Source organism: Neofelis nebulosa, chromosome 16 (assembly GCF_028018385.1).
Source record: "Neofelis nebulosa isolate mNeoNeb1 chromosome 16, mNeoNeb1.pri, whole genome shotgun sequence".
Lineage (NCBI taxonomy): Eukaryota > Metazoa > Chordata > Mammalia > Carnivora > Felidae > Neofelis > Neofelis nebulosa.
The window spans coordinates 25743914-25771191 of record NC_080797.1 but is presented as its reverse complement, the minus strand read 5'-3'; the positions used below and the strand labels follow the sequence as shown (position 1 = coordinate 25771191).

The 27278-nt window shown below is 40.9% G+C and overlaps 1 protein-coding gene and 1 long non-coding RNA gene across 16 annotated transcripts in view; both read left to right on the top strand.

The window, feature by feature from the left end:
• Nucleotides 1–27278, top strand: part of CEP112 (centrosomal protein 112) — a 413866-nt gene that overhangs the window by 246718 nt on the left and 139870 nt on the right. For all 15 annotated transcript variants that reach the window (XR_009254956.1, XR_009254958.1, XR_009254960.1 and 12 more), the window contains one exon: nt 5346–5576. Coding sequence is in view for 5 of the 15 variants with exons in the window: in XM_058703639.1 (XP_058559622.1) it covers nt 5346–5576 (231 nt within the window). In the remaining 10 variants the exon portion in view is untranslated. The remainder of the gene's footprint in view (nt 1–5345; nt 5577–27278) is intronic.
• On the top strand, nt 20210–22931 carry LOC131497410 (uncharacterized). Its single transcript, XR_009254965.1, has 2 exons — nt 20210–20987; nt 22573–22931. It is a non-coding gene; the product is annotated as an uncharacterized LOC131497410 (long non-coding RNA).

Here is a 27278-nt window from a genome sequence, read left to right as displayed (position 1 = left end):
CTGTCGGTGCAGAGCCCAACATGGGGCTTGATCTCACGAACCATGAGATCATGACCTGAGCCAATATCAAGAATCAGATGTTTAACCAACTGAGCGACCCAGGCGCCCCTTTTAAATTTGTTTTTTAATGTTTCATCTTTTGTTTTTTAAAACATTTAATACATGTTATTTTATCTTATTTTTCTGATAATTCTCATATTTGAAGTGCCTGCCAGTGGGAATCTGTTTTTGCTGACTCTTACCGATTGTGTTTTTTCCCTGGATTTAATAATTTTTAAATTATGAGCTCATTCTTGGTTTACCTTAATTTATGGAAAACTTGGAGACATTAAACTAAAGAAACTTTTTTCCAGAGGGAATTGATTTTAGCATCAGGCAGGAGTAAATAACACTATGGACCTAGAACCACTTTAGTCCTGTTCCAGGCCCTCTGACTTAATTCCATGGAATCATGTTCAACTCCCATATTCCTTGCCCCCAGAAGCTGCAATGCTCGTAAAGACATTTGTCCTCCGAGATACATTGCCTTTTGAGCGTGCTCAGTGCTCACTATCCTATTTTTGGCACATGCAGTTTTATAGTGTGTGATTCCTGTTTTGTTTTTTCTTTTGGATTTTCCTCTTACTTCCTATGAGCAAAGAAAGACAACATTGTATTTTGTACAGAATCTCGTTGTTCCATCTCATGAAGGTCTCTCAGAATAATCTGCCAAACTGCCTGGGGTAACCATCCTAAATCACCAATATTCCTCTCCCTTCCTTGCCTTCATCATGCATTTAGTTGTTTAGCCCTTTTTTTAACGTTTATTTTTGAGAGAGCACAAGTGGGGGATGGGCAGAAAGAAGGAGAGACACAGATCCCAAGTAGGCTCCGTGCCATCGGCGCAGAGCCTCATGTGGGGCTCGAACCCATGAACCGCGAGATCATTACCTGAGCTGAGATCAAGAGTCGGGCACTTAACCCGCTGCACCACCCAGGTGCCTTCCCCTAACCGTTTCAGTTCTACTTCTAAAATTGTATTCCCATCCATTCCACTCTTTCCACTACTGCTGGCCTTCCCATCTCTGGTGTGTCTAACCCGTGATGTAAACTGCCTCCAGGTTAGTCTTTCTTAATACAAATTCAGTAGTATTTCTTGACTTACCATCTCCACATACTCCTTTCCAGCATCCAGTTTCGGCATCTTACTGGTCCTCCAGTGCCTTGATTTCCAACTCCTGTAGTTTAATGTCTCCAATATCTGCAGCAAATCTCTGTTTTCGGAGTTTCTCCTGTTCCTCTTTGACGTTCTGTTTTTCTTCTTCCATGCAACTCATTCTTTCTTCCTGAAATGTCCTGTATTTATCCCTGTTCCCAAATGGTGGTAATTTCTCTCTTAAGGTACATCTCAGATGCATTCAATTTTATTTAGGTTTTCAGAATTCTTAGCTCAAAGTAAGGGCTCCCTCTTTTGAACTTTTATGGCACATCGTCTTCTCTTATGGCTCTATGGGGTGTGTGTGTGTGTGTGTGTGTGTGTGTGTAGCTTATTTATTATAGTCTAAACTCTATGGGTAAAGTTTCTTCTCTAGAAGTCACTTATGGTGGCTTCCACATCATAGATCCTAACAAATGGTAGATTACATATACCTACACATTAAAGAGTAGCGCATTGGAAACATTTCAGCTCTTGGTGGTGATTGCTCACAAACTTTCTGTGACGGTACAAAGGTAACCTAATACATTAATAACTTTATTAACGTTGTCTTTATTCCAAGAGCACCTATAGAACAATTTTTGGATTTCCAAGATAGTCCAAATGATTCTTTCTTAACCATGAACATGTTCTCCACTTAGACACATTTTGCTTTCATAAAATGCATTTTTGAATTTTGTTTGGGACCACTTTGATGATAATCCTGGCAATCTATTATCATTTATGAGATGTTTCAACCTCTCACTGCTCTTGCCAGGACTTGTCAGATTCAGAGTGGTTTGAAGAGTCATTAGCTTTCTGGGGCGCCTGGGTGGCTCAGTAGGTTAAGTGTCCTACTTCAGCTCAGATCATGATCTGAGTCATGAGTTCATCATCAGGTCATGAGGTTGAGCCCTGTGTCTGGCTCTCTGCTGTCAGCACCGAACCCGCTTTGGATCCTCTGTCCCCCTCGCTCTCCGCCCCTCCCCCACTCGCACCTGTGCACACGTGTGCTCTCTCTTCTCTTTCAAAAATAAACATTAAAAAAAAGAGTCATTAGTTTTCTAAGGAAATTGGTATAAATGTTTGGTGTTTGTCTTTTGGTGACTGGCTTATTTCACTGAGCATAATGTCCTCAAGTTTCATCCGTGCTATAGTATAAGTCAGAATTTCCTTCTTTCTGTAGGCCGAAGAACAATGCATCGTGCATACAGACCCCATTTTGCTTATCCCCGTATCTGTTGATGGACATTCAGTTGCTTCCATGTTTTCTGGTCTGTCTGTATGTTTTTAACTGTTAATTGAACTCAGCTCGATTAAAAGTTGTGCTTACGGTGTGTGTCCCCTATAGACAGATAACAACCTTTATTAATTTGTTAAATGTTGTTGTAATTCTCCTGTTCTATATCAGTCAGATGGATGAAGTTTGATAGCTCGTTATTTATAATCGTAAAGAAAAATGAACACGTCTATTCCAGATTGATCTTGGCAGTTCTGTCACTCTAGTTATCAGCACTTGCTAAGGACTGAAATATTAAATACCCCAGGGGAGGCTTCAGCATTAAGTTCTTTCATTTAATGTTTATTTCTCCCATAATTAGTTGATACATTTTTCAGTATAGTTTTTCTGTTTGAAAATCGTCATTGGACTAAAGCCAGTGCATATCAATGTGCCAGCAACTTAAAATGCCTTCCTTAAGTTCTCATCACATTCTTAGTCAACTAATAAAAATATACAGAATTACGAAGTGCACCAGTGGCTCGGGTGTGCAGAAACAGGTTCCCGTATACACCGTTGTTCACGTTGGAAAATGGACTCAGTGTTTCTGTAGAGCAATTTGAAAAAAAAAGCTACAAAGTCATTCTTATCTTTTGACGAAATAATCTTCATAATGTAAACTAAAAGCAAAATAGCACTGTCATGTATTCATAGGTGTCGCATATGTAATAATGACTAATTGGAAATAAGACAAATCTCCAAAAATAATATGATTAAGTAAATGCCGATATACTGCAATGATGAAATACTAAAGAGCTACTAAGAGTGACAAGTACGCTAATAAATGGAAATGAAGACATAAAGTTAGGTATAGGAAAAGGTAGAACAGCATCTAAACGTGACTATACCATTGAAAATATTTTTATGGGCATGCCCGGGTGACTCAGTTAAGTGCGTTAACTCTTGATTTCAGCTCAGGTCATGACCTCACGGTTTGTGAGATCAAGCCCCCCGAGGGGCTCTGCGCCGACGGCAGAGTCTGCTGGGGATTCTCTCACGCCCTCTCTCTCTGCCCCTCCCCCACTTACACTTTCTCTCTCTCTCAAAATAAATAAATAAATAAACTTAAAAAAAAAAAAAGAAAGTAAATATTTTTATGTACATCGACAAAGATAGAAATTCAGTTTGGGGTGGTTTCGGTGGTTTTGGGAAGCTAACTTATTTTGTTCATATTTTATTTTTTACAAAGACGTTATGACCCTGTGACTTTGGGATGCAGCTTTGTACTCATCCTGGTGAAAATGAGAAGTTAGGGGTGTGCAATAAGAAGAAATGAACAAAATGCAACAAATGTCATTCTCTATAAAAAATTCTTACAACTCTGATACAGTATAGTAGGTGATAAAAACAAAGGCTTTCAAATCAAATCAGTCTGAATTTGGATAAAACCTTTGCAAGTCTGTTTCTCTCAGACAATGTCTTAGTCTGTCCTGGCTACTATAAGAACATACCACGGGCTGGGTGGGTTATAAGCAGCAGACATGCACCTGTCCCATTTCTGGAAGCTGGAAGTCGAAGACCAAGGCACCAGCATGTTTGTGTTCTAATAAGGACCCTCTTCCTGGTTCATGGCTAGCGCCTTCTCCCTGTGTCCTCACGTTGTAGAAGGGGAAAGGGATTTCCGAGTCTCCTTTCAGAAGGCACTAATCCCATTTTATAAAGGCATTAATCACATCCTGAAGGCCCAAGATGACCAATGTCCTTAATAGAAGAGGAAAGTTTGGACCCAGGGACACAGACACACAAAGAAGCCATGTGAAGACAGAGCAGAGACTGGAGCGATACGTCTGTAAGCCGAGGAACACCAGAGATCTCCAGCAAACCCCAGAAGCTAGAAGAGAGGCATGGAACAGATTTTTCCCTCTGAGCCTCCAAAAGGAATCCACTCTACCTACACCTTGATTTCAGACTGCTAATCTCTAGAACTGTGAGAGAATAGGTGTCTGTTGTATTAAGCCACTCAGTTTATAGTACTCTGTTAATGGCAGCCTCAGGAAACTAATATACCCCGTATGTTTGGGAATTAAGAAACGTACTTCTAAATGGTTTATAAGTCAAAGAAGAAAATAATAATGGAAGTTAAAAATGTTTGAGCTAAATGATAATGAAAATCTCATATTTCTACACCTAAGAGATTAAACGTAAGCAAGAGTTGGAGGGATATTTATAGTCTTAAGTTTATAAATCAGAAAAGAAGTAAGTATAAAAATAAATGACTTAAATACTGAAAATAAGAAAACAGGAGGAGGAATATAAAATAAACCCAAGAACGTAGAATGCTAGACATCATGAAATCAGAGCAGACATCATATGAAATAAAAACGAAAATACAAGGGCACCTGGGTGGCTTAGTTGGTTAAGCGTCTGACTCTTGATTTCGGTTCAGGTCATGGTTGTGGGACCGAGCCCTGTGTCGGGCTCTACGCTGACAGCATGGAGCCTGTTTGCGACTCTTTCTGTCTCTCTGCCTCTCTGTCTCTCTGTCTCTGCCTCTCTTTCCGCCTCTCCCCTGCTTGTGCACGAGCTCTCTCTCTCTCTCTCAAAATAAATGAACTTTAAAAAGCCCGAAAATACAATAGCAAGTACTAGATGAATCTTCGGAACATAATGTTGAATATTGAAAAAGCAAGTTGCAAAGGAATACATATAACATTCCATTTACATAAATATTTGAAGCAAATGAAATGGACTGTGTTGTAGATGGTAAAATGTTCTAGGTAGCATTTATGTCTAAACGAGGAGGGGATGGCCTGGGATGGGAGAATAAGGGAAGGAAGGAAGGGAGGAAGGAAGGAAGGGAACTTCTTTGGTAGATTTATTAACCTTTTGTGATTCTTCTTTTATGATTTTCCTATTCACATCCTCTACCCGTTTTTCATTTTTAAAAATAAGGTTATTGCCGACATGGAAGCCCAAGTTCACAAGTTGAGAGAAGAGCTGATTCACGTGAACTCCCAGCGGAAACAGCAGCTGGTGGAACTCGGCCTTCTTCGTGAAGAGGAGAAGCAAAAGGCTGCAAGGGACCACGAGACCGCGGTCTATAAGCTGAAGGCCGAGTCAGAAAAGATGAAGTTGGAGCTGAAGAGGGCTCATGCCGCTGAGACAGACGTGGCGTTGGAGAAGGTAAGGCATCCCGCTGGATTCATACAGATCCCTGGGACCCAGGTTTGGATACCACTGCTGCCACCCTTGGATGTGATCTCTCAAAGATGGCAGGCCTAGAACCACTCCCGAAATTTGTAAACTATTCACACGAGCAGTTTCAGTATCTCGCTCTATGTTTAAACACCACGAGAAGAATCCGGGGAGTAGGTTCCCTAACTTTTCCCTTGACGTTCACGGAAGGGATAGTTGGAATATCCCATTTCCGTAGGGACTGAATACACCTGGTGATAGAGCAGCGTAGAACACTGTCCAGTATTGTGCTGAGCAGGGATCCTTGGGCGATAGCCCGAAGTTTTCCTAGGTTAAGACTAGATCTTTGGTAGTTTTTCCAGTAGTTGTTTCTATATTTCACAGTCTTTTGTAATAGCATGACATAAATGTTGATGTAGTTTCCCAGATAGATGTTTCAGATTAAGAAAAGTTTCTTTAGAATTATATATTTTTGACAAAGATGTCAGCATAACGTTCACACATTTGGGGTTGACTTGTATTCCAGGTATAATCTCAAATATTCATTCTTTCAATGTTCTGAAAAAGTGGAAACATTTTAATTGGGTAGTAAATGTGAACTGTTATAAATCATAGCAGCTGTAAATGACCTCTTGAGTTCCTACAGACCCGTCTCTTATCTTGAGATCAAAAAACTTGAATAGGGTAATCTAAGAGTCTTCTAATTCTGCTTATTTTTTTTTACCTTTTCTTCTTCATCTTTGAATACTCTGTCTTCACAGAACACACAACACCATTCTAATGCTGCACTGATTTTATTTTATTTTTTTAATGTTTATTTACTTTTGAGAGAGAGAGAGAGAGACAGAGCGTGAGCGAGGGAGGGGCAGAGAGAGATACACACACAGAATCCGAAGCAGGTTTCAGGCTCTGAGCTGTCAGCACAGAGCCCGACACGGGGCTCAAACTCATGGACCGCGAGATCATGACCTGGGCCAAAGTCAGATGCTAAACCGACAGAGCCACCCAGGTGCCCCTGCTCCACTGATATTACACAGATTGTGACCCTAAGATGCTTCCCTGATAGTGTCTTAATTTCTTGGGAGCTCGGGTTTTATCAGGCTTTGCCCTTGGCAGCATAACTCTGAACCCAGAAATAAATAGGAGCAAGACTCTAAAGAGGCAGAAGGTAGCCTGCTTCTTAGAGGAATAGCAAGGAGACTGGCGTGGCCAGAAATGGTGACCGAGGAGGAGAAAGAGAAGGAGGTGATGAGGCTAGGGAAGAAACCTCAGGTCCTGTGGGCCTACGTGGGCCCTTGGCAGGGTTTTGCTTTGACTCTCTGAGAGTAAGGAGGCTTTGCAGGTTTTGAGCAGAGGAGGGACGATGCTCTGATTCCCATTTGAGTAGCATCTCTCTGTGCGTGCTAAGAATAGACTGAACTGAGGGCACAGAAGGCAGTAGGGACACCAGTGAAAAGTCCATTGCAGGAAGTTTAGACGAGATGACAGAGGCCCGGGCCTGGGCAGTGGCAGCAAAAGTGGTCAAAACCGATGAGATTCGGGTTGGGTTCTGAAAAGGGAACAGACAGTGTCTGCTGTTGGTTCAGACGTGGAGTCAAGAGAGAAAGAGAGGGGCGTATGCTATGGTGCAGTCAAGGGCGGTTTCACAGTGACTTGCGGGAGCCAGGGGACCAGTGGAGTTATTTGTTGTTGAAGGAAGAGTAACAGACCAGGTGGTGGGGCCACTGGGGGCGGGTCCGGGTTGCGATGCCTTTTATACACCTAAGTGAGGAATTTGTGGTAATTCCATCAAGGCAGTACAAAATAAGAATGTTTTGATGCTAAAATATACAGAGTTTCAGGAATTAGAAAGCGTCCTTATTGAGACTGTTTTAGCCCTCTGAAAATAGCAGGTCAGCGAGACTGATGGAGAGCGAAAGGGATGTCGGCCCATCCTCTCTGGTGACTCTTACGTGCCCCTCCCCTCGCCTTGGTGCCAATCAGCTCTAGCCAACAGCTCAAAGTGCTTCTAAGGAGATGTTCTGAAATGGCACAGGAACCCCTGCACACTGATTTCAGAAAATTGGATGTACCAAAACCAGACTTAAAAACATACAAGCTGGGCCTTAATTTTCTTGCATTATATACTCATATTTCAGATGTTTCTTTTTACTAGAAGATGAACCTTTTCAAGTATAGGTCTATATGTGTTGTAACTAATTAGCAGTTTGCAGATAATAAAGAAAAATAGTAATAGAACCATTAGTGATTCAGTTGGCAAACATTTCTGGAAGATCTTCTGTAACCTAGAAAGGCACATCCCAGGCACTGTGCGGACACATAGAAAAAAGAAACAAAAAAGGTATTGTCCTTAAGGAGGTCTGAAAGTAACAGTGGCAGTAAGATATTCACACATAGAAAAATAACTATATTGCAAGATGGAGTGTGAATTGGGGGAGATCATTCCTGTTAAGGAAATCAGGGAAGATTCACTGGAAGAGGTGTCACTTTTACCAGATATAGGTAATATGTAGGATTTTGACTAGTAGATACGCAAGGGGGCATTCAAAGCCAGAGGACTTAACAATAGCAAGACAAACAAAACTGTTTATATGGCATTGAGGTTAATCAAGGGAGGTGGTTAGTGATCAGGCTAAAAGACAGTCTAGGATCACTGAGACTCTCCAAAGCCGTGATAGTATTTTAGCTTCATCGGGTAAACGGTGAGGAGCTGCTGAAAGTTTTTAAGCCCTGAAAGTCAGCATTCAAGTGATTCTTGGGAAAATCTTTCTGTCGGTGTTGTTGCAGTGGGAATGCCAATTGGTGGGGACCGGATTAATAACACAGGCAGGAGGTCTCTGTGAGCACGTTAGAAATGCGGGAAGGCTGTGAGAGCCTAGTAGTGACAATGGGCTGGAGGGAACATGGCTGAGAATCATCTCAGAGGTGGCATTGGTTACACTTGTCAAGGTTACATCCAGCCCTGAATACATGGGGAAGGGAGAAGTCTGGTTGGGGAGAAAGAAGGCATGTACCATTTGTTGAGTTGGACGTGCCCCCACTCCACCCAGCTGTGACGTTCACTTGCTGTTGAAGGAATGTCTGTAGAGAGCCAGAAGAGAGGGCAGCACTCGAAGAAACAGCTGTGGGGTGTCACCCACAGGGAGGGCCCGTTCATGAGAGGAATATAGAAAGAAAACAGTCAGCCGTGAAGGAAGAACTTCATTGAAGATGTTGGGGAGGAAGCAGCCAAAGAAGGGTCATTGAGGTAAGAGGAATCTGAGAAGACTATATTTTCATGGACACAAAGGCAGAGAATATTTGGAAAGGAGGATTTTCAAGAATGTGACACAAAATCAGGAAGGGTGAGGGCAGAGGAGAGGTCACGGGATTTGAAACTGAGAATTCACTGATGATCTTGGGCAGAACCCTCAAGGGATAGTGTGGACAGGAACACTGTTGCAGAAGATGAGAAAGGAGTGAGGAAGGGAAGGTTCGTGAATACTCTGTTGTTTCAGAAAACCGGATTTTAAAAGGAAGGTGCAGTTCCAAAGGAGTATATTTTTAGGCTGCAAATGTCTTGAAATACAGGAGAAGGGAACTAGTGGACAGGAAGAGCTTAGTGAGGCAGAGAACCACAGACACTTGAGGGTTTGCCATTTGAGACATAAGGGTGTGGTTGAAAGAGTGGCACAGGCCCACCCTGGGCCCTTGGCCGCGAGGATCCAGCCGTGTGAGACCTTGGCCTGTTCCTGGAGCCTGCCTCGCGCTCTCCTTCCTCCAGGCCTTTATACCTGCCGCCTCTCAGCCTGGGATGTTCTTCCCCTCCCCTGGAGTCTCTGTGGCTCTCCTCCTCCTCACTCTGCACTGCTCAGTGTCCTTCTCTGACCTCGCTCTCCAAATCTTGCCCAGCTCTACCGGCGTTGCTGGTCCCATTGTCTTCATACTTCTTTTTTTTTTAAACTGTTGTGTTTTTTTTTCAGTATATGACATTTATTGTCAAATTGGTTTCCATACAACACCCAGTGCTCATCCCAAAAGGTGCCCTCCTCAATACTCATCACCCACCCTCCCCTCCCTCCCACCCCCCATCAACCCTCAGTTTGTTCTCAGTTTTTAACAGTCTCTTATGCTTTGGCTCTCTCCCACTCTAACCTCTTTTTTTCTTTCCTTCCCCTCCCCCATGGGTTTCTGTTAAGTTTCTCAGGATCCACATAAGAGTGAAAACATATGGTATCTGTCTTTCTCTGTATGACTTATTTCATTTAGCATCACACTCTCCAGTTCCATCCACGTTGCTACAAAGGGCCCTATTTCATTCTTTCTCATTGCCACGTAGTACTCCATTGTGTATATAAACCACAATTTCTTTATCCATTCATCAGTTGATGGACATTTAGGCTCTTTCCACAATTTGGCTATTGTTGAGAGTGCTGCTATAAACATTGGGGTACAAGTGCCCTTATGCATCAGTACTCCTGTATCCCTTGGGTAAATTCCTAGCAGTGCTATTGCTGGATCATAGGGTAGATCTATTTTCAATTTTTTGAGGAACCTCCACACTGTTTTCCAGAGCGGCTGCACCAATTTGCATTCCCACCAACAGTGCAAGAGGGTTCCCGTTTCTCCACATCCTCTCCAGCATCTATAGTCTCCTGATTTGTTCATTTTGGCCACTCTGGCATGAGGTGATATCTGAGTGTGGTTCTGATTTGTATTTCCCTGATGAGGAACGACGTTGAGCATCTTTTCATGTGCCTGTTGGCCATCCGGATGTCTTCTTTAGAGAAGTGTCTATTCATGTTTTCTGCCCATTTCTTCACTGGGTTATTTGTTTTTCAGGTGTGGAGTTTGGTGAGCTCTTTCAGATTTTCCATGTATAATATCATGTCATCTGCAAAAAGCGAAAGCTTAACTTCATCTTTGCCAATTTTGATGCCTTTGATTTCCCTTTGTTGTCTGATTGCTGATGCTAGAACTTCCAACACTATGTTAAACAACAGCAGTGAGAGTGGACATCCCTGTTGTGTTCCTGATCTCAGGGAAAAAGCTCTCAGTTTTTCCCTATCTTCATACCTCAGGTCACCATCTGGAATCATCTTTTCATTTTTCTGATCGTTTATTTTCTATTCTTCCCCTCCCCACCCCCCATTGGAATGTGAGCTCCATGAGCAGGATCTGGGTCTGTCTTGTTCATGTCTGTACTGCTCGTGTTTAGAAAACTTGGCACATATACTGAGTGAGGGAATGATAGAAGCCACGACTTTCAAGGACGGAAGAAGGGAGAGGATTGGTAAAGATACAAGGGGGTTCCACGACGAGACTTGCGAAGGGCTTCTATCTGATACCGTCTCTATTCTCTGTAAAGAATAGCAGTAGTCTTCTGAGTGAGGAGTGTCAGGACAGTGGAAATGGCCAGGCTTCAGCCTGGGCAGATGGCTGGAACGTGGCAGGAAGCAGGTGTAAGGGAATTTGACCGGGTGGATGTGGAGTCCTGCAGGTAGAGGAGGGGCGATGGCAGCGTGAGTCTGGAAGAATGGAATGGTCCTGAATTGAACTGAGAACACAAGTAACACAAGAAGACAGAAATGGGGTTTTAGCGTGGTAACATTAGCCACCATGGTTAAAGGTGCTGGAGGGGTTCATCAGAATGTAGCGACTTGTTGGCAGAAGGAGAGTCTGGGGAAAGGGACAAGAGCGCTAAAGTGGACCGGTGTTTAGTGCCATGAGTTTGGTTTTTGTTGAGTTGGTGGAATTAGCCAATCCCGAAGTCCATGTGATAGAAAACAAGTGCTGGGCTCTTGATGGGAAGAGCCGTTGGTGTTTCTGGTTGATAAATGTTCTAACTTAACTAGTGAAAGGAGTGCAGTATTTCTAAGTGCAGGAAGACCTGGACTGAGTTCCCTGAAAACCGTCCTTGTAAAACACTCATTTCTAAAGCCCCAGGACCACGCGTGGCACCTGAGACAAAGCACCATACATAAATGTCGAGGAAATGAAAGAATGATGATGAACTGAGAAATTCAGTCTAGCCACTGTGAAAGGCAGTGTGAATAAATAAAACCTTGGTTTTGATTCATCCGTATTTGATTTTGACCCATTGTAAATACTTCCGATGGGACAAGATACATTTTTATATTCAAATATTCATGTTTCTTAGTACGTTAAATGTCTAGCATAAAGCTTTTTTCAGACAGTTTTTTTTTACACAAATTAGTAGAGTTCTTAAAAATTTTTTTTTAGGGGCGCCTGGGTGGCGCAGTCGGTTAAGCGTCCGACTTCAGCCAGGTCACGATCTCGCGGTCCGTGAGTTCGAGCCCCGCGTCAGGCTCTGGGCTGATGGCTCGGAGCCTGGAGCCTGTTTCCGATTCTGTGTCTCCCTCTCTCTCTGCCCCTCCCCCGTTCATGCTCTGTCTCTCTCTGTCCCAAAAAAAATAAATAAAAAAAATGTTGAAAAAGAAAAAAAAAAAAAAAAATTTTTTTTAACATTTATTTATTTTTGAGAAACAGAGTGAGACAAAGCGTGAGCGGGGGAGGGGCAGAGAGAGAAGGAGACACAGAATCCGAAGCGGGCTCCAGGCTCCGAGCCGTCAGCACAGAGCCCGACGTGGGGCTCGAACCCACAAACTGCGAGATCATGACCTGAGCCGAAGTCAGATGCTCAACTGACTGACCCACCCAGGCTCCCCAGTAGAATTCTTAATATAAAAATCTGAATTAACACCAGTAAACTGGTAGACAATCCTATTGCCGCCTGTTGTGTCATTGTGTGGGACAGTTGAATTCTTCTACTGTATTTTTATAAAAGATTTAATGTTTTGTCACGTTTTAAATCTGAAAGTTGAAATATTCGCCAGCAGCTTGGAATCCTGTCAGAACTGGGGGGTTTAGAAATTAATTTTTCTCTCATTAAGTATAAAAGTGAGGTTCAAAGAGGAGAGGAGAATAACACCAGAATAATAAATACTCTGAACGTGGCACTCCCTGTGGTTGGGTTGTTGGTGGCACTTACAACATTGAGGTCATGAGAGAATTCCTGAGTCCAGCCCCTACCTGAGCCTCTGTCTGCATCAATTCAGGCCTTGCTGACATCTTCAGCGGCTTGAAGAGAAACCTGTAATGCCTCTACAAGGTCAAAAGATTTGCAACAGAGAATCCAAGAGAGGCAATGATTGACATCTGAAAAGCGAAAGCTGCTTTACTCACCTTTTAAAATCTCTTTTTTAAGTTTATTTATTTTTGAGAGAGGGAGAGCGAGCATGAATAGGGGAGGGGCAGAGAGAGAGGGAGACACAGAATCTAAAAAGCAGGCTCTAGGCTCCAAGCTGTTCCCACAGAGCCCGACGCGGGGCTCGAACCCATGAACCGTAAGACCATGACCTGAGCCCAAGTCGGACGCTTAACCTACTGAGCCACCCAGGAGCCCCACACCTTTTAAAATCTTTTGAAACCAATCTGAGACAAAGTCCACAGAAAACGTGAACCTTTGAAAATTACAGAATATTACTAAGTGATGGTGGTGGGTCATTTGCCAAAGTTTGATTAAAACTTTGGTATTTAAGAGAGAGGGAGGCAAACCGTAAGAGACTCTTAACTATAGAGGACAAACTGAGAGTTGATGGCGGGAGGTGGGAGAGGGTTGGGCTAGATGGGTTATGGGCATTAAGGAGGGTGCTTGTTGCCAGGACAGCGGGAGGGTGTTGTATGTTAAGTGATAAGTCACTAAATTCTACTCCTGAAACCAACACTATATTATATGTTCACTAACTCGAATTTAAATAAAATCTTGGAAGAAGAAACCAAACCTTTGGAATTGAAAATTTACCATTGTTTCAGAAATCTATTCAGTTGCTTTTAAAATAAGTTCCTTGAAATAAGGTGCTATGTTAGAAAATTTGGAAAATATAGAAGTGTAAAATTTCCTGTTACTACCACCGGCCAGAGGAAACCAAGAGCAGTGATTTAATGTGCACGTACAATAGCTATATGAACTTAGCAGACTGAGATCACACCAGATGAGATCACATAGTGCAGTCTTTTGCTTTTTTAAAAAGTTACGCTAAGAATATTCCAATGGCATTTGAGATTCTTTAAAAATATAGTTTTCATGATATTCCATATTATGAATGTAGCATAATTTATTCTGGCATTCTCTTATTTTTGAACATTTAGCTTCTTAAAAAATTGCCTACATTGATATAGAGATTAACATCTTCTTATGTAAATTTTTTTCAACATTTCCATTTTTTTTTTCCTTAGGTTAAGATCCCAGTAGAATTATGGGGTCAGGTTACTTTTTCCAAAAGGTTGTACTAATTTATATTTTCCACAACAGAATATCTGTTTTATCTAACCAGTCCTCATTATTGATACTTTTCTTTAATTTTTGGTAGTTTTGGGTCAATAATTTATTGTTTTAATTTGTATTTTAAGACTGAGATTGAACATTTAAAATAAATTGGTTGTCCATATTTCATTTTCTGAGAATTGCCTCTTCATATCCTTTGACAATTCCTCTTCTGTTAGTGACCTGATGTTTTTCTCCGCACCTTACATAAGCTCATTTGCATTTAGGACGAAAAAATTCTTATCTTTGTGGCAACTATTTTTGGTGTTTGCCTTTTAACTTTATCATTTAATTTTATGATACACAGAAGATCCTATTTGTGCTTAGTGTAATCCATCCATCATTTCCTTTGTGAATTCTCCATGAATAGTTGTTTTAAGCTTCACAATTTGATATTTAAAAACATATGAACACATCAAACATTTTCCACACCATACTCTACTAAGTAAAAAGCGCTTATGAAATTGACATAGCATTTACCAGCTTGGGCTGCTGGTCTGTAATTTTAATAGTATCTGAAGGATTATACTGGAATTCTGCCAGCCTGAAGTCATTAAAAGGCTTTGAGCAACAATTCAGCATCTTTTTCAAATTTAAGAAAAGCTCCATATGGCATAATTATTCAAAGCTAAGGTCATAGAAACTACTTAAACCTTTGAAATTTATAATTAAAGGATTAATATTAACTTATGAAGACATTGTCATTTTGGCTTAAAATGGATTTCTAATCTCCATTCTGTTCCCTTTACTTTGATCTTTTCCCTGACTTTTTCCTTTGCTAAAAATGTGAAGTTTTATATCCTTAAATTTTTAAATTAAATATTATCCCTAAACAGTTGAGATTTATAAAAATTGATTGACAAATAACATCCTGCCTAACTTTTACAATATTCCACAAATGTCGAGGAACTTCCAAGTTGGCATTTTCTTCTGGGTGTAAAAGTCACAGTTTGATAGAATGGACCATAATGATGATTCTCAACCTAACAGTAGATTAACGTACAAAAGAAAAACATGCACAAATGACAACTTGGAAAACTTTGTGCACATACTTTGAATGTGATGAGTTGGTATTCATTTATATCAAAGTTTAGAATTTCGAAGCATCTTCAGAGTACCTCCATTGGGAACCTCGTTGAAGTGCTGAAAGGGCCTAAGTCTTGTTTTATACCAGAGCTAAGACTTTTTTGTCATTTCGACAATATCTGCAAACCAGCCCAAACCAAGTATTTTCGTTAAATCGGTTTAGGTTATCTTCTGTGTCACAAGAGGAATTGTGTGTTCCTCAGAGACACAGCTTTGCACCGATCCCCAGCCCTCTCCTACTTTTTCTTGTTCTCATGCGGGTCACCTGTTTCACAGCGAGTCCACTAGATGAGTCCTGGAATGCGGTCTGAGGTGTTTGCCTATTGAACAAGAAGAGCAGATATTGGATATTTACGCTGCCAAGGGTTTGCCGCCCCAACCTGCGTGGGGCTGCCAAACTCAATGCCAGGGTGGAGGCTCCCTGCTGAATGGCTCTTGCTGTTTCCCACAGAATCTTTCGCCGATTCTCCCTCTGCCTCTGTGCTGCGTGTTAAAGAGCACTTCTGTTTTCTGGCAATCTGGGAGGGCAAATCAATAGCTTAACTTCAAAGTCTAGTTTTCCTAGGCCAGAGAGCTGTGTTTTACTTGGAGAAAATTAAAAGGCAGTATATTCTACGTTAAGGCTATTTCAAAATAAAATCTAGAATTATAAGTGAATCTTTGTTTATTTTTAAAGTAAATATTTACAGTTTACAAGATTAACCCTCCCTTGTTCTCCAGCCTAACTTTCTAATATTCTTAATTGCACCGTTGGCAATGGAAGCCTGCCGTTCACTGGAAGCTGTTGGTTTTATCCTTTGGGGTTTTCTGAAGGGAGAAAATCTCTACCTAGAATAAAGGGAAAATCTCTGTTAGGCCAGGGTAACAAAGATAGTATTTTGACTTTAGAAGTTATTGGAAACAGAACAATTTATTTGGCATCTTCAGAGAGTGATATCCCAACTGAGAGAACTGAGAGTAAAATAAGTAGGTATTTGTGCCCAAAAGCATTTGTGTGTGTGTTCATTTTGGTTTCTGTGAGGTTTTTTGCGTCTGTGCGTGTGCGTGTGCGTGTGCGTGTGCGTGTGTGTGTGTGTGTGTGTTTGAGATGAGTATTGATAACTGCACAATCCTTTTTGATCCTTTCAGCTTCATGGTCGAACCTGTAGGAGTCTTACTAGCAGTGTATCTTTTTTCATAACACTGAAGAAAAAAAAATGAAAAGATGTGCATTTCATTAATATCTTCAGCAATGATGAAATGATTACAAATAAGAACAGAAATTGTAATTTAGGGCACTGTCTTGATGGTTTACCATAAATAGGGGGCTTACGCCTCCCAACCTACCTGGGAAGGTCCCAGTTTGCACCTGTTGCCCCAGGATCCTGAATGATTTAACACCCCCCCTCCTCCTTTCACTTTTAAACATGTCCCAGCCTGCATGTTAAGCTCTGTGATTACCCTAACTATGAGGGTGCTTTTTATGTGAAGGAGGCATCTCTTCTCTTTATATATCCTATGATTTAGTTGTTGAACATTATAATGCTGACTACATAGATTTTAAATGAGTGCCTTTTTGAAAATAATACTAAACTTAAACTATAGGCAACTAGACTCTAATTATGTTAACATTCTAACTAGCCTTTCCTGATGTTTTTTCTATCCCAGGCCAACATTTCAGTAATGTTTTATGCACTTAGGACAAAAGCATTTTCCAGTTGTTAGGAGGCTCAAGGAAGTTGGAATGAAGGGACAGAGCCTCCCTATCCATACTCCTGCCTTCTTTGTTTGGGGACTTTCTGGGAGGTGAGGGCAGAGGACGAGCTGATGGGCATCAGGTGGTAGGCAGAGTGTCTGACTCTCAGAGGTGTCAGAGGGCATAGCACATGGGTAGAGCTCTGGGATGGGAGTCAAGTCTTGTCCTAATCATTGTTTATAATGGGAGGGCGGCAGTCATTCCTGTGGAAGGGGGTTTTCTAATTCAATGTTGTGAGGATTAAGTTAATAATCAAAAATGGCCAATGAATATAACTAAGTTGGATACATTATGGGACACAGTAAAAATAAATATAGTATATGACCAGAAAAAGTGCATTTGGTTTAAATATAGCTCTTTATCCTTATGAGTAATGAAGGAAGTACTAATTTAGACAAGATACTATTTTTCATGTATTGAGTAAACAAATTATTTTAAATGATACCGAGTATCACTTTTAATTAATAATATGAAATACCAAGGGTGCAATAGATAAATACTCCAAAATTCTAAATTCTATTAGTGGGAATGTAAATTGGTACAACTTTCCTGAAAGTCTTTAATTATCTATACTGTGGACTTCTAAAATATTCGTCTCTTTTGATTTAGTCGTCTGTTTCTTGGTTAGCATAACACCAATACCAAAACCCAAAACAGGTAGCCCTCTAACAACAGATTAATCTCAGAATTCTGTTGCATTTCTATACACCAAAAATGAAGCAGAAGGAAGAAAATTAAGAAAACAATTCCATTTGGGGGAGCCTGGGTGGCTCGGTCAGTTAAGCATCCAACTTCAGCTCAGGTCATGATCTCACGGTTCCTGGGTTCAAGCTCCACTTCGGACTCTGTGCTGACACCTCAGAGCCTGGAGCCTGCTTCGGATTCTGTGTCCCCCTTTCTCTCTGCCCCTCCCCTGCTTGCACTCCATCTCTCTCTCTCTCAAAAATAAATAAACATTAAAAATTTTTAAAAAGAAAAAGAAAATAATCACATTTAAAATTGTACCAAATATAAGATACCTAGGAATTTACCTACCTGAAGTGGTGAGAGACCTGTGCTCTGCAAACTATAAAACACTGGTGAAAGAAATTGGAGACAACACAAAGAAATGGAAAGATGTTCCGTGCTCATGGGTTGGAAGAACAAATATTGTTAAAGTGGTCTACGCTACCCAAAGCACTCTACAGATTTAATGCATTCCGTATGAAAATAACAACAGCGTTTTTCACAGAACTAGAACAACAGCAACAACAACAAAAAATCCCTAAAATTTATATGGAGCCTCAGAAGACTCAAAAAGCCAAAGCCATCTCGAAAAAGAAAGGCAAAGCTGGAGGTGTTACAATTCCAGACTTCAAGTTATATTGCAGAGCTTCAGTGATCAAAACAGTACCATACTGGCACAAAAATAGATACATAGGTCGATAGAACAGAACAGAAAACCCAGAAATAAATTGACAATTATATTGTCAATTAATCTTTGACAAAGCAGGAAAGAATATCCAGTGGGAAAAAGACAGTCTGTTGAGAAAACTGGTCAGATATGTGTAAAAGAATGACCCTGGACCACTTTCCTACACCATACACAAAAATAAACTCAAAATGGTTTGACCTGAACCATAAAAATCCTAGAAGAGAGCACAAGCAGTTAATGTCTCTGACATTAGCCATAGCAACATTTTTCTAGATATATCTCCTGAGGCAAGGGAAATAAAAGCAAAAACAAACTATTGAGACTACATAAGAAAAAAAAAATCTTCTGCACAGAAAAGGAAGCAATCAACAAAACTAATAGGCAGTCTACTGAATTGGAGAACATATTTGCAAATGATATATCCAAAGAAGGGTTAGTATGCAAAATATATAAAGAACTTTTACAAGTCAAGACCCAAGAACAAATAATCCAATTTAATAATGGACAGAGGACATAAACACATTGCTCCAAAGACATCCAGATGTCCAACAGACACATGAAAAGGTGCTCAACATCACTCATCATTAGGAAAATGAAAACTGCAATGAGATACCACCTCACACCTGTCAGGATGCCTAAAATAAAAGTCACAAGAAACAACAGGTGTTGGCAAGGCTGTGTAGAAAGGGGACCCTCATGCACTGCTGGTGGGAATGCAAACTGGTGCAGCCACTGTGGAAAACAGTATGGAGGTTCCTCCTAAAGTTAAAAATAGAACTACCTTACAATCCAGTAATTGCACTACTGTTTCCCCCTAAAATACAAAAAACACGAATTCGGAGGAATACATGCAACCCTATGTTTAAAACAGCTTTATTTACAATAGCCAAGATATGGAAGCAGTCCAAGTGTTCGTCAATAGACGAATGGATAAAGAAGGTGTGATATATAGATATAGATATAGATACACACAATGGAATATTATTCAGCCATAAAAAAGAATGAAATCTTGCCATTTGCAATGACATGGATGGCGCTAGGGAGTAGAATGCTAAGTGAAATATGTCAGTGAGAGAACAAAATGCCATATGATTTCACTCGTGTGGAATTTAAGAGACAAAACAAACGAGCAAATTAAAAAAAGAGAGGGAGAGACAGACAGACTCTTAACTATAGAGAACAAAATGGTGATTACCAGAGGGGATGGGTGAAACATACGATAGGGATTAAGGAGTGCACTTGTCACGACGGGTACTGGGCGATGTGTGGGAGTATATCACTCCATTGTACACCTGAAACTAATACAACACTGTATGTTAACTATACTGGAATTAAAATAAATTTAGAAAGGAAGGGAGGGAGGGAGGGAGGGAGGGAGGGAGGGAGGGAGGGAGGGAAAGAAAGCTAGCTAGCTGAGGGACGGTTAGCAGGCCATGGCACTCTCTTAATGCTTTCAGCATTTGGTGCCTGTTTTGTGTATAGCCATCCTAGATGCTTGATATGGTAATGAACAAAGCAGGCAGATATTCCTGTGTCCTCAGAGCTCACATTCTAGCAGGAGAGACAGACAGTAAATAGTGAGCATGCCACATAATGAACTTACAGTGAATTGTTAAACAAACAAACAAAAAAGTGTCTAAGTGCTACTGAATAAGAAATGATAGAAAAGATGAAGAGAGACTCTGGAGTGCCAGAATCGGGGACATTTAAGTAATGCGGTCGGGTTGGCCTCACTGAGAAAGTCAAGGAAGGAGTTGAATGAACGATACGGATGCCTGGAGGAAGCAGTTTCCGATGGAGCGAACAGCCAGTGCAAAGGCCAAGCAAGCCTGGCTTGGTGAAGGACCAGCTGGGAACCAGTGTGGGGAGAGTAGAGCAGACAGGGCGAGAGAGCAGGAGATGAGGTTTGAGGGATCCCAGGGCTCCTGATCACATAGGGCCTGCGAGGCCGTCAGGACTTTGACTTTCACTCTGCGTGATGGGAGCACGTTAGGGCATCGGGCCAAGGAGTGATGTGATCCAACTTAGACTTGCAAAGATCATTCTGGCAGTGTGAGGAAGGGAGAGATTATGGGGGCTTGGACTGGAGTGGCGTCAGTGGAGGTGGTCAGGTTCTGGGTGTATTTGAAGCTAGTGCCAGCACGGCTTCTTGATGGATTTGATCTGGGATGTGAGACCCATCCAGAGAAAAGAGGTCGTAGATTACGTTTACGATGGGAAAAATGCAAATACGCTAGTTCATCTCTGTGGGATGGGATCATGTGGTTTTTCAGAACGTTCTGTGTTATAACCACATCATAGTCCGACTGCGATGTACCAGTCACCAGCTAGTTCTAGTGTTGGCCTGCCCCGAGCCCTGGGACGTCTTCCGGCTGCTTCCCCTTTTCCGCCCTGAGAGACCAGAGTTGCACACAAAAAAAGGATGTGCCGGCCGGCCCTTCAGTCCTGGTGTCACATTAGCTGACATCAGAAACTGAGCGGCACGATTGTGATGTCACCAGTCCCTCCTCAGCCTTGCCTGCGAGGCTGGGGGCTTCTCGAAGACCCTTCCCCTGGTCCAGGTCATCTTTCCATCAGGGCAGGGGGGCTTCAAAGAAAAGCAGAAGCAAAGCTTGATTGCCTAGCTGCAGCCTGCTCGCAGGGCTCTCACTTTTGCTCCTGCAACCCTGATGAGTGCCAAAGGAAATGTGGGCTTCTCTGACTTTAGACTACTCCTCCCCCAAGGAAAGCCAGACCCCGGGTCTGCTAGGGAAGAAAGGAGAAGATGGTTTGGGTCCTGAGACTGAGCAGGCGGATAGTCTGAGGGACACATGACCATCTGACCTCGGAGAGAAGAAGGTAAGACAGAGACCCTCTCTCTGCTCCTGAGACAGGGATCTTTTTAAAAAACAAATCTCGGGGGCGCCCAGCTGGCTCAGCCGGTAGAGCATGCAACTCTTGATCTTGAGGTCGTGAGTTCAAGCCCCATGGTGGGAATCACGGCTTACTTTACAAAAAGAAAAAACACACACAAAAATCTCATTGCTGGGCCAGATTAGACACTGGCAATATGAAAACAGCCTCTCCCCTCAAAGAGATTTCCTTTAATGGGCAGGGATAATGGGAACAAACGAAATTGTGATTACATTTAACTGAAATCAGAGCCATTGTCTAGGTCTGTTGTTGGCCAGCATGACTTGAGGAACTCCCAGGAAGTCTGTGGGGGAGGGGTAGAATCCAGCAGGACCTTCTGGACAAGGTAGATTGTTCTCCTTGCAAAACCTGATCTGTCCCCATTAAACACTAACTCTCTATTTCTCCCTCCCCTAGCCCTTGGCACCCAGCATTCTACCTTCTCTCTCTATGGACTTGGTGACCCTCGGTACCTCTTGAGAGTGGAACCAAACAGTATTTATCTTTTTGTAACTGGTGTGTTTCACTTAGCACAAGGTCTTCAAGGTTTATCCACGTTGTAGCATGTGTAGAGTGTCCTTTTTTAATACTTCTTTTTTTAAAGTTTATGTATTTTGAGAAAGAGAGAGAGAGAGAGAGTCCTAAGCAGGATCTGCACTGTCAGCCCAGAGCCCAATGCCAGGCTCGATCTCAGGAACCATGAAATCATGACCTGAGCCGAAATCAAGAGTTGGACGCTTAACTGACGGAGCCACCAAGGCACCCCAGAGTTTCCTTTTCTTAAAAAAAAGGCTGAATAATACTCCACTGTATGATACACCACACTTTGTTTACCCATTTGGCCCATCAGTAGACATTTCGGTTGCTTCCATTTTTTGGCTGTTGTGACTCATTCTACTATGAATCTGGGTGTGCAAATATCTGTCTGAGTTTCTGCTTTCAATTATTTCGGGTATAATACTCAGTGTGGAATTGCTGGGCCAGGTGGTAATTCTGTTTTAACTTTTTGGAGGAACCCTCCATACTCTTTCCCGTAGCTGGAGCCTTATTTCCATTCCCACTGGCAGGTGCATGAGGGTTCGTTTCTCCACATCATTGCCGACACTTGATATAAAAAAAAAATTTTTTTTTAACATTTATTCATTTTTGAGAGACAGAGTGAGTGGGGCAGGGGCAGAGAGAGAGGGAGACACAGAATGTGAAGCAAGCTTCAGGCTCCGGGCTGTCAGCGCAGAGCCCGACGCGGGGCTCGAACTCACAGACCGTGAGATCATGACCTGAGCTGAAGTCAGACACTTAAGCCACGGAACCACTCAGATGCCCCAACCAACACTTGGTTTTGATTTGTTTTGTCTCTCCAATTGCCATCAAAACGAGTGTGAGTTGGGATCATCGTCTACCTTTCTCAGCTGTCTCCCCACCACAGACACAACCTGTGCTGTGCGCCCGCCCCACCAGGTTCCCTTTTCCACAAAGAGGCCAGAAGCATTCTGCCTTCACAGCTTTACGTGTGTTTTTTTCTCTCTGCCAGGAAGACCTGGTGAACTCATTGTCCTCATTCAGAGATGTGACCTGTCCTTGTCTTACTCCTTCTTATACCAGCTCCAGAAGACATCAGGCTTTTTCCCATATCAGGTGTCTTCTCTTAAAAACATTTTTTTTTAATCAAGATATAATTCACCTACTGATGATGTTTCATTATGCAACTCTTGACAAGCCATCACCACAATCAAGATGAACAACTATTCCACCACCTCGAATATTCTCTAGACCCTTTGTTGTCAATCCCACTTCCTTTAGCCCCAATTCCCAGTAGCCACTGACCTGCTTTCTGTGACTATTAGATTCGCCTCTTCTGGAATGTTATATAAATGAATCATTCTGTTTATAGCCCTTTGTGTCTGGTTTCTTTCCCTTTAGCATCATGCATTTGAGATTCATTTATGTTCTTGTGTGTAGCAGCAGTCTATTCTGATTTATTGCTAATAATATTCCACTGCACACATGTACCAACTTTGTCCCTTCGCTAGTTGAGAAATATTTGGGTGGTTAAACATTCATGTAAGGGTTTTGTAGGAACATAAATTTTTCATTCCGCTTGGGTCAATAACAAGGAGTGGGATCGCTGAGTTGCATGTTAACTGTTTATATGTATATTTTCTAAATGTTCATTTATTTTTGAGAGTGAGAGTGAGAGCGTGAGCGGGGGAGAGGCGGAGAAAGAGAGGGATGGAAGATCTGGGGTAGGCCCTGTGCTGACAGCAGTGAGCCCGATGCAGAGCTTGAACTCAGGAACTGCACGATTTGTGACCTGAGCTGAACAAGGACACTCAACTGACTGAGCCACCCAGGCGCCCATAACTGTATTTTTAAACTTTCTTAGAAGCTGCCAAACTGTTTTCCAAATTGGCTGTATCATTTTGCATTCGGACAGCATCTATGAGTTCTAGGTGCTCTGTATCCTCACCAGCATTTGATATTGTTGAATTTGTAATGTCATTTTAGCTATCCTAACGGCTGTGTCACATGGCTTGTGTGTTTCCCTAATAACTAATAATGTTGAACATCTTCAGGTATGTGTCATTTGACTATCTCTCTTGGTAAAGCATAAATGTTTTTCTGATTTTATATGTGTTTGTTTCCTTTTTATTGAATTTTGATAGTTCTTTATATATTCTGGATACCAGGCCTCTGGAAGATGTATGACTTGCACACACTTTTCACAGTCAGTGGCTTAACTTCTCATCCTTAAATAGTGCCTTTCAGAGAGCGGGGTTTCTTAATTTTTATGAGGTTTAATTTATCACTTTGTTCTTTTACAGATCACATTTCTGGTGTCATATCTAAGAAATCTGTGCCCAACATAAAGTCACGTAGAGTTTCTCCTGTTTCCTTGCGGAAGTTTTATGTTTTAAGTTTTATATTTACATCTGTGCTCCATTTTGAGTCAGTTTTGGTGACCATTTTGGAATGGTGCAAGGCACAGATTAAGATTCAATTGTTTCGGGGGCGCCTGGGTGGCTCAGTTGGTTAAGCGTCCGACTCTTGATTTCGGCTCAGGTCATGATCTCGTGGTTCATGGGTTCAAGCCCTGTTTGAGCCCTGTGCTGTCAGTGCAGAGCCTGCTTGGCGTTCTCTCTCTCTCCCTGTCTCTTTCTCTCCCTCAAAATAAAAGAAAAAATAATCAATGTAAAAAAACGATTCAATTGTTTCAGCACTATTTGTTGAAAAGACTATCTTTTCTCTGTTAAATTGCCTTTGCAGGGCACCTGGGTGGCTCAGTTGGTTAAGCATCCGACTTCAGCTCAGGTCACGATCTCGCTGTCTGTGAGTTTGAGCCCTGCGTCGGGTTCTGGGCTGACGGCTCAGAGCCTGGAGCCTGCTTCTGGATTCTGTGTCTCCCTCTCTCTCTGCCCCTCCCCCATTCATGCTCTGTCTCTCTCTGTCTCAAAAATAAATAAACGTTAAAAAAAAAAATTTAATTAAAAAAAAATAAATAAATAAATTGCCTTTGCAGCCTGTTGACAATCAATTGACCATAAATATGTAGTGTGCTGCTAGACTCTAATTTTGTACAATGGATATACATGACTGTTCTTTTCCAATACGACAGGGTGTCGATTAATGTAGTTTTATAATTGGTCTAGGAGACAGGTGCTGTAAGTTGTCCAACTTTGTTCTTTTTCAAGAACGTTTTGCCTATGGTAGTTCCTTTGCTTTTCTTAGAATCAGCATAGTAAAGTCTGCATAAAATACTGCTGGGGTTTTTAAAAACCTGTGTTGACTCTATTTGTGAGTTTGGAAAGAAATGAAATCTTAATGATCTTGAATTTTCCAATCCATGAAAATAGACTATCTTGCCATTTATTCAGGGTTTCTTTAATTTCTTTCATCAAGGTTTATAGCTCTCAGCATACAGATTTGGCATTTATCTTGTTAGATTTATACCTAACCATTTCATGTTTTTAACTTTAATTCCCAGTTGTTGGTTGCTAATATATAAAAATACAATCGATTTTTTAATATTGATCTTGTGGCCTATGACCTTTCACTTTTTTTTTTTATAGATCCTTTGGGATTTCTACATAATCAGAGAAGTACCTGTTATTTAATAATTTTCCTTGTGAGTTTCTTTTTTTAATGAAGCAAAATATATCAAGATCTTTCTCAACACTCTCACTGACATAATTATTTTATTAGACTGGTGACTTTTAGAAAATGACTTCTCAAAACAAACCTAACCTAAGAAAAATCAAATGAGATTACACCAATTGGAGAAAATGCATATAGGATGTGGAGGCAGGCACATTTGTAATTTCCCAGTTTATTTTGTTATGTCCAGTGATATGTATATGATTTTTAAAAATAACAATAATACAAACAAACATATGATAGGCAAAGTCATGGGTATTTTTAAATACCTCTTTTTAAGATGCAAATTATTCTTGGTCTTGACTTCCCATATTGATCATCCTTTTTAAAAATCAAAATGATTTTAAAATGTTTAAAATAATATAATTTATGAATATATTCTAAATATTGCATTCGATTGAGAGCCTCTGCTATTTAAAATTATAAAATTTTTAGGGGTGTCTGGGCTGCTCTGTCAGTTAAGTGTCCGACTTCAGCTCAGGTCATGATCTCTCAGTCTGTGAGTTCAAGCCCCACGTCGGGCCCTGTGCTGACAGCTCGGAGCCTGGAGCCTGCTTCGGATTCTCTGTCTCCCTCTCTCTCTCTGCCCCTCCCCTGCTCATGCTCTGTCTCTCTCACTCTCAAAAATGAATAAATGTTAAAAAATAAAATAAAACAATAAAAATTTTACAAATGTAACAATATTGAAGTCAGGCCAAAAATGTAGGTCTTCTACACACATATTGAAAAATTGGTTAAAAAAAAAGAAAAGAAAAGTCTATGCCATACCACCCTGAATGCACCTGACCTCATCTGAAAAATTGGTAAAAACAAAAAACCATTTTGATATGTCCTTCTCAGTGAATGAATGACTTTTTAAAAAAACAATATTACTTTGATAAGTTTTTTTTTAAGTATTGGAATCACCAAATTGTGTAGAAAATCTTTTTAACTTCCATGTTTGACATTATGTTCCCCTTGAAAATATTGTTTTCTTTTTTTTTTCCTCAAAAATATTTTTTAACTGGTCCCTTACATCATTAGAGTGTATTTTGAACTTTATGTTCTGATTCACAACCAGCTCTCTTTCAAGTAACTTTTTGGGGAATATATCTCATCCTTAGAGAGAGAGAGATACATGTGTCCACAATTTAGAGTATACTAATCAATTCCAATAATAATATAGGCCCTATCATTGCACTTATGGCTGACTAACCAGCCAGGTGTATTGTATAATATTTTTTGTATTTTCCAGAATGTATTGCAAACTGTTATTGAAAAAAGAAAAGCTACGTTTTTAAGTGTGTGCAGATGTGAATTTTGGCGAACAGAACAATTTTTAATATTCATCTATGGTATTTACTTGGCAAAGAAAATGGACATTTGTTCCCACTGCGTGAATTTAATAGAACAGTAGGACATCCTAGGGATACTCTGAGGAAGCAACCCTGGGTCATGGAAAATATCTCATCAAAGTTTGATATCTTTGAATCTATTTCTGACAGCTGCTTATGTTACTGTACATCTAATATTATTATTGAATAAGGGATTTTAACAGATCTTCCAATGAGCTTTTCAAGAGTTATAACTTAGGCCTATAATTCTATTAATGATTGCAATTCTAATGTGGATGATGGCGTTTATTCAACCCAGACTATTTTATTAGATTGAAAGTATCATCCATTTTTGAGACTTCCTGAGATGAAGAAATTATTAGAATTGCCATACTTAGGTCATAATGGATGGCCCATTTAGTGCCATATTTGATGTCTAAGGGCACCAAGATCATTGTTTTTTTCACAAGCCTTACCTTTCACAAGTATATGGGTATTTTGAACGTCCACATCTCTAGTTTCCTTAATAATTTGTGGGTGAATGAGGCAACATATATTTAACAAGCATTTACTATACACTTAGCTCAGTGCTGATCCTAAAAAGGAAGGGAACTTTGTCCCTGCTTTCTGGAAGCTTTTATTATTGTAGCGATAATGAGAAATACAAGCATAAAAGAACTTTAAAAACTATATAACTCTGCATAATAAAATTCTAGATTAGTGTATAATGCTGGGAAATCTGAGAAGGTCTGTAATATTCAGAGGATGTTTT